Raw genomic sequence first — 8,440 nt, forward strand, 5'->3', positions numbered from 1 at the left:
CATTATCATCAACAACTGCAGGTGTGTCATCCACAATAGCAAGCAGGCTCTCTCACAGATTGTAGAGCATACTTGTGAACCATGAATCAATGTTGCAGTCTGTAAAGGTTCGCATCTGAATTGCAATTGAGTTTAAAGAAGTAAGTAAGTTCTTGAAATCGAATGGTAACTCTGTTCATATGTTTGAATATTCCTTATTCAATAATAAGTCCAGGACTCCTGAAAGTGTATCAAATACTAATTACCAATAGAATAACCTATTCTGTCAGTAATAGAGGTAAGATGGATTTATACAACTTGTATAAATGTATCTTAAGGATTCTTAAGCACACACAAATTGTGGGGTTAAATCAATGGATTGTAAAAGGTAAAAATACGACATTCAGTCTTTAAGGCTTATATACACCACCAAATAGTCAACATGTGAGAGAAACATGGGCAAAAAACCCTGTCCATCATAATTCGGCAGCTGTCGGACATGCTGATGGGACCTTTTCTCAACAGTCATTACTGCCCAACGACAGTGTGTCTCCAGGTTGATGTTGACGACAGGTGTAGTTCAGATATTGATAACAGCTGCAGGGCCAGGTGGATGTCCGGCAGCAAGTGTGCTTCAGCCCACATATTCCATGGCATTATCAACAGCTTTTAGCTAGACCTGTAGAATTCATCTAGGTACATGTTTTCATTTGGTAGATAGTCAGATTAATTCAAGCTTCATGTAGGCATCTGCAACACCAATCTTTTGCAAGGATCCATGTGCTCATTTATTGAATGGGAAGAGATAACAACCAAAAATTAATTATTGGGGGCGACGACACAGAAATTATACACAAGATAAGGAAGTAAGAAGTGACTCTGTAATATAAGAACTCACAGGCCACATCTGTGCCAGGTGTGGATTTGTAGTTAGTGCTTCCTGGATGGCCCGTTTCACTGTCTTGAGGGCAAGCGGGGGAGGGAAAGGGCCGTTCATCAATGGAGGGAGGAGACCGTCCGTCGAAGGCAGGGGGAGACCATTCGTCAAAGGCAGGGGGGAGACCATTCGTCAAGAGAAAGCAGTTCGTTGAGAGAAAGCAGTTTGTCGAGAGAAAGCAGTTTGTCGAGAGGAAGCGGTTTGTCGAGAGAGGAAGCCATTCATCAAGAGAGGAAGCCGTTCATTGAGAGAGGAGACCATTCATCAAGGGAGGAAGGAGGCCGTTTGTTGAAGGCAGGAGGAGGAGGCCGTTCATCAAGGAAGGAGGAGGCCGTTCGTCGGGAGGAGACCGTTCATTGGGAGGAGACCATTCGTCGTGAGGAGGCCGTTCATCAGGAGGAGACTGTTTGTTGTGACGAGGCTGTTCGTCGAGAGAGGCCGTTCATCAGGAGGAGACTGTTTGTTGTGATGAGGCTGTTTGTTGTGATGAGGCTGTTCGTCGAGAGAGGCTGTTCGTCGAGGGAGAGAGGAGGCCGTTCATTGAGCGAGGGAGGAGACCGTTCAAAGACTGTTTGTCAAGAAAGGAGGCCATACGTTGATGTGTTGGGAAGGAAGAACAATGAATTTCCGTGTTGGGAAATTCAAAATTCAACATGACCCCATGATGTCGGAGTTTGAATGGACTTGAACGAATTGCAGCACATTTTTCACTGTTCTTTCTATAACTGAAGTGTACGGACCTCGTTTTGGCAACATAGCTATATTTTTGTGCAACTAATGTATATATAAAACTGTCTCTTACAAATTGGCAGTGTAGTCCAAGTGTAGTCAATGTGCCAATGATATGGTGAGGCCAGCTAGTAATGGATGTTGTAGGTACATGGTGAGGAATGTTCAGGTTGCCTGTACTGCAGGTCGGCGGCAAGTTTTTCGAATAGCTGCTGACAGACCAAGCTGTCGAGTAGATGTCAAGCAACAGCCATCAAGGGCCTTGTGCATGACATCAACACAGGCCAAATTTAGCAAGATGTGGGTAACATTGGTGTCACCTGCAATCTATATTGAGTGTCAGGGTGACATCCATCATTCCGAGTGATCTTACAGTCACATTTTTGACAGTTGGCGGTGTACTTCTACTCTACTACTGCTAGAACATTCCAGTGGTTCTATTTCCTTCATCTGAGTCACCTCGGCATCATATGACTAGTGCTTGAAGGTCTGGTTAATTAACCGGAAAATAACCGAGACCAGACCAGACCTAACCGCAAAAAGACTGGACCATGGTTAGTGGTTAGTCAATTCTGGAAATGAAATAACCGGTTATTTTGCAGTCAACTAACCGTTAAAAAACCGGTTATGACCAGTTAAAACAGACCCTATTATACCCCTTCAAAACGCATCTAAAAGCACGAGAAACGATAAAAATATAACAAAGTTATGGTCAAATTGCTAAAATATTGGCCAAAAGAGTATGCTTTCAAGAATATTATCATAGAATTGTCAATTTGTCACAGAATTTAGTGTTCTTGGGCTTATTTTAAAGCTATGATACATGGCAATAATGTTTACTGCAATAAATATGCTGTTTTAATCGATTTTCTATTTTTTTCGGTCCTAACTGGTTAGTAACTGTGACTAACTGTTTTTGGTTGGTTATCTTCGGTCCAGTTAGGTTATTTTGGGTCTGGGAACGAACCCTAACCAGTCTCAGTCTCGGTTAGAGCCCCTGGGCACCCAATAACCTAACCTAACCAGACTTTTAAACACTACATATGACTCATATGATGTATCTTCTTTGTCCTTTGATGCTTCAACTCAATCCTTGACGTCCTGGGTTCTGGCTGTGTCAGTGTAAAGTGAAAGGAGTCACACATTAGTGACTGTGATTGCAGCATGAGTGAGTAAGTGGAACGGGAGGCATCTCGTTCCTTCGTGAATCCTTAGACTAGTGCCCCTGTTTGGCTAACTGATGTTTGGTCCAACATTATTTAGACAAACAGCATCTTAATTAAACAAACAAGTATAACCTCGTGTCTATGGATGTGCTTCGTGTTTCAATACTACAGACTAATTGAGTAAGTAGGAATAGTAGATAGTAGTATCATAACACAGTCACTAGGGCAGTGGGAGAGCTGTAGGATACCCTAGCAGGCAAAGGTGTGAAGACTCTTGGTCAGACTAACAACCAGTAGCTCGGAGTTGTGAAATGTGACAGTCTGACGTTCCTGTATTCTGACCTCTGAGGACAGTTCCTCTGGAAGTTGTGTGATCTGTTAGAGATGAAGATCAACAACGCTGTATTCTCCTATTGCCTAAGAAGAGCCATTGGTAGGGCTTTGTGCTCAAGCAACTGGGGATTGTAGGTGTAGATAGATGATATTCCTCATGTCTAACACAAGGTATAAGTACAATGTAGTGTCACGTGATGTAATACAGTTAAGTAAATGAAGGTATATGTGAGCATAAGTATCGTGAACTGCGGATGTGTTGGGATATGGGAAAGTACCTAATTGTGAGAGGATAGTCAGTATATCAGGGACTCACTGCAGAACTAGCATGTTACAAGTCTTCTCTTTGCTGATTTTTCCATTTTGCATGATTTAGTTTCTGCTTCCTTGATTTTCTTTTTCTGTTGTTATCATGTTTCTGATGCTCTCTCAAGCTTGGATGTGTTGCTGTCCATCTGATTTCAAATCATTGTACTGTACAATCATGGGGTATCCGAAAAACCATGAGATTTTGTCAGAGAAAATAGTGACATCATACCTAATATAGTAATTCATATTCTCTGCTACTTACCCATGTAAGGAGTGTTGGTCTACCTGAAAGAAGAGCTCTCACTAATTTAGAGCCTCCTCATGTATCTTCCACCACTCATCAAGCCAAAGGGCTCAAATTCCATTCCCTTTGTTCATTTTGGGAGAGGATGCTTCAGAAGCCTAGCAAAACTTGTATTGTGTTCTCCATTTACCACAGGAGGACATTAGCTGAATCACTTCTGCACTGTGTGCAGTCTTTGATGCACTTTATTTTCCAAACTCAACTTCAGAGGATTTTAAATCTGTCATCAAAGCCTATCCCTTGCTCCAGTTCTTGGTTTACAGGTTTCTCACTCCCACAGGTCTATATTCTCCAATGGATCTCATCTCACCACACCTGGAAAAGATGCAGTATTGCATTCAATTACGCACAATATATCACATTAATCTTGAAGTTGAAAAGATGTCCATCAAGGATTAGGAGGGGTATGTTGTTCATTGTTTCTGGGGCATCTATGCCTGATTGTTGTAAAAGTATTGCAACATCCTTCTGCCACAAATACTTGCAGGGTTATGGTGGTTTTCCATTCTCAATCATTTGATACTGGCTCCACAAATTTAGTGTTATCGTCAAAAATACACCCCACCTAGCTTTGGTCTGGTGGTGCCAGGACACCCTTATCCTATCCAACAAAATCTCATTTCCTTCATACAAATTGCAGCTGCAAAAAAAACTTCTGCAACTGGAACAGTTCATTCTAGGGACTGTATTTTTTGGCATCTACTTGATGGATGAGCAAGATAAGTATGAGGATTTCACTTAGCTATGATGGCACAGCCCAGGGCACCGTTTGGCCACTCTGACTGTATTTCTTTGACTTTGGAAAGCCAATCTTTGGATGATAAGCACTCCTGAATATGGTACATACTCAGAGGTACAGTTTTCATCCTACTATATAGCTCTTTTTTAGATTCTCAATGTCAAAAAGCCATCTTTCCCTGGTCATCAAGCACTGTGGAAAATCATTAGTGCCAGCTGATAAATGGGGGTATGGATTTGGATAGATCAACTGCAAAGTAACATCTTTATTCCTATAGTCTTATAATGCATAGCTATTTTTTACCAAAATTGAACATAAAAATTGACATAATATTTAGAAGGACCACAAACAGAGTGACTTTGTTAGCAAAAAGTTGACCAGCTGCTTTTCATATTTTCAATTGAATACACCTAGAGTGAGGGACATGCAGAGTGTTATAATACAAAGGACAAAGGCAAGTCAACCAAATAAGGAAATTATTTGTCAGCTTATCTCCTCATATAGTAGAATGGTCCTAGTGGAGGAAAAGAATCTTACTATGCCTTACCAAATAAGGCAAATTTCCTTTTTTATGCATATACACTAGTGTTGCTGCAAGAAAAGGTGCCTTGGAGGCAAGGTCACCTTGATGCAATGGAAAAGGGAACTGTCAATGTCAAGGTGCATCAAGGTGAATGTGCCACTTTGGGGAAAAATTCTCATGGGTCAGTGGCATGGCTGGGCCACTCAGCCTTTCTTGTGATGTGCTTGTTGTTCTACATAGTGTTCGCAAGTTCAGTTCAGTCCGGTTTTTTGCCCCCAAAACACGCAACCATGGACTGCAATCAGTCTAGGACCAACCCAGATATTGAGGGAACCGAACTGAACCACCTAGGACCGGTCTTTTGTGGTCTATGAAGCCGGTTCAGACCAATCCAGACTGGTTTTTTTGCGTATAATTTATTATCTACTGGTCATCTCAGTTTAGGACCATTCACATGGCTAAGCTTGCAAAGCCTATCGAGCCCAAGTTCCAAATCTCATGGGATGAGTATTATGTGGCCGAAGTGGTGAGCCATTTGATTTCTCTGCATCCAGTCATGACTAACCTTGTTGCTTTGGAAAGGGCTTCATGATTGATAGTATTGGAATGGCCTTCGTTCATGGGAATGAGGTAAGCCATCCTGAAGGCTTTTTTTCTTGTGGTGTTGCACAATCCTTGGTAAGTGTGATGACCAGTGACATGCTGTGACATAGCGTCACAGGGCCAATTTCTTGAGACATGGACTTTGTACCTTCCACAACACCAATCCAATATATTTTTTGCAGTGGGTTTGAGGGAATGATGTGATTGAATCCACTGAGAGAGTTTTCCATGTAGATATTGCATTTATTGCCCCAAAAATGCGAAATCAGCTTGTTTTCCCTGCCAAATTTGGCACTCTGGAAAGATTGGACTATACCTTTCCAACCACAACACATATAAACATGGTTTGTGGGAGGATGTTACTTAGAATTTGAATTCCAATCGATGTATGGATTCAGAATTTTTATTTGTGGCCCCTATGTTGAGATCACCCCTAAGAATGGGCACTTTAACATAGTTATGAGGTAGTAATTAAAATTCTGGACCCGTAGGATTGAAGCCACATATTAATGGGTCATTTCCTCTCCACAAATCTAAGCCAAAATCCTATCCATTGTGATGCTGATAGCTTGAGTAGGCAACATTGGGCTAATAGGTGCTGCATAGCCACCAAAATCAGACACATTGTAAATTTTTATACATTTGAATAGAGGCTATCTATACAATTTGGGCGCATTTTTTTTCTTGTAAATCGGTGGAGAATTGACTGAGCTACATCATTTACAAGTTTGAGCTGTCGGGAAAAGCATCACCAGTCTGCCAAATTGGGAAGGTGCCTGTTTTGGCCACTATTAGCCCAATGTTGCCTACTCAAGCTATCAGCATCACAATGGATAGGATTTTGGCTTAGATTTGTGGAGAGGAAATGACCCATTAATATGTGGCTTCAATCCTACGGGTCCAGAATTTTAATTACTACCTCATAACTATGTTAAAGTGCCCATTCTTAGGGGTGATCTCAACATAGGGGCCACAAATAAAAATTCTGAATCCATACATCGATTGGAATTCAAATTCTAAGTAACATCCTCCCACAAACCATGTTTATATGTGTTGTGGTTGGAAAGGTATAGTCCAATCTTTCCAGAGTGCCAAATTTGGCAGGGAAAACAAGCTGATTTCGCATTTTTGGGGCAATAAATACAATATCTACATGGAAAACTCTCTCAGTGGATTCAATCACATCATTCCCTCAAACCCACTGCAAAAATATATTGGATTGGTGTTGTGGAAGGTACAAAGTCCATGTCTCAAGAAATTGGCCCTGTGATGCTATGTCACAGCATGTCACTGGTCATCACACTTACCAAGGATTGTGCAACACCATTTCTTGCTGACATTGGCCCCAGTTTGGGGTCCCCATGTTCCTTAGAAGCTGTATTCAGTGTGACCCACTTCACCCTGACGTGGCGATTCGAAGAGATTCTGTTTGGCCTTCATATGAGTTTCCATGGTGGACGACTCCTAAGAGCTATCCAAAGGAGGGAATCTACTACATGCTTAGCAAGTCAGCCAAGTGGGCTGAAGATGGTGCTTTGCCACTTGTGCGAACGAACCTTCAGACATCAAGCCTATCACCAAAGGATGGCAGCTGGCTTAAAGCACAATTGGAGCAAGCGCAGGAACTCATTGTGGAAAGGATTGAACATGCCAAGGCTGAGGTTGATTTCATGATGCAACAGATCAGGGATTGGGAAGATATTGTATTTTTGTCTTCCAAACTTGATGCTGAGAAGCTCTGGGTATGCCAGTGGCCAGAGTAGTTCTATATACATTAGATAGCCAGTATTGTATGAGTCAGCTTTTCTATTGTTTGCCATTGAGTTGGCATGACGCCAAGCCTCTCCCCAACATTTTTATGCCAGAAGTGAGCCAAACAGGCATGTTCACCGACAATGGGACAAACACCATGTGGTAAGACGTTGCCAGCCAGGCCCACAAGAGTTCCTGGGTCATAAAGGAGGCTGAATCCAAGTTACATCTCGGTGTCTCTCTGTTTATGATGACTGAAAGGCTGGTGAAAGGTGTACCCCACACTCCCAGAGCCATGCTGGTAGCTTCATCTTGCTGGCCGTCCTCGGCGAGCTGGTCAAAGACCACAAATCCTGACTCACATAGGTCAGGTTAAATGATGGAGTATATGGCAGAGATAACAGTGTTGATGAAGGAGAGTGTTTCAAGATAGATGAGGTTACTGGGCTGTTGGATATCGGAGGAAGGATGAAGTGGATCAGCAGGACCTTCATGTCCTTGGGAGAACCAGCTGGGTGATAAATTTATTATGCTGGTCGTGTTGCTACCGTGGTCGGGGTGTGTAACAGTGGTTTATACTTTACCTTGGCATGATATTGAATCATAGTAGTTACAATTGTTTGTTCCTTGTTTATATTGTGTTGTGACCCCTTCGTAGTACTTACCTTCTTACCATGACTACTCATAATACATGGATTGGGTTGTGGTAGTACTTCATCATGCCCCACTGATTCCTGCAGGAATGGAGCCATTCCACTGGAATCTGCGGAATGGCACAGGAATCCACAGGAATCCACTGGAATCCACTGGAATGGACAGGAATGGACAGGAATGGCCTAAAACACATATTTTGGAGCCTAGAGTATATTATGGAAAATTCCAAGCTTAGCTAGATGTCATGTGACTTAATCAACTCAGACCTTATGCTCATAACTTCTAAGAATTCTTTATGATATTTAGACTTGAATAGGGAGAATCACAGTGTATTTGATAGAACTACATAAATCTATTCTACTACATTGAGTGTTAAAGGGAGGGGGGAGGGAGGGAGAGTGATGGAGGGGAG

The 8,440-nt window shown here is 42.1% G+C and overlaps 1 protein-coding gene across 1 annotated transcript; it reads left to right on the plus strand.

Annotated features, from left to right (window-relative positions):
• Nucleotides 1-6,983: 6,983 nt before the first annotated feature.
• Nucleotides 6,984-7,731, plus strand: LACBIDRAFT_334115 (uncharacterized protein; the record flags this gene model as incomplete). Its single annotated transcript, XM_001888813.1, has 3 exons — nucleotides 6,984-7,364; nucleotides 7,409-7,536; nucleotides 7,647-7,731. 3 exons carry the CDS (start codon nucleotides 6,984-6,986, stop codon nucleotides 7,729-7,731), a joined length of 594 nt encoding a protein of 197 aa, XP_001888848.1.
• Nucleotides 7,732-8,440: the final 709 nt, after the last annotated feature.

The sequence above is a fragment of the Laccaria bicolor genome, genomic scaffold (assembly GCF_000143565.1).
Source record: "Laccaria bicolor S238N-H82 LACBIscaffold_59 genomic scaffold, whole genome shotgun sequence".
Lineage (NCBI taxonomy): Eukaryota > Fungi > Basidiomycota > Agaricomycetes > Agaricales > Hydnangiaceae > Laccaria > Laccaria bicolor.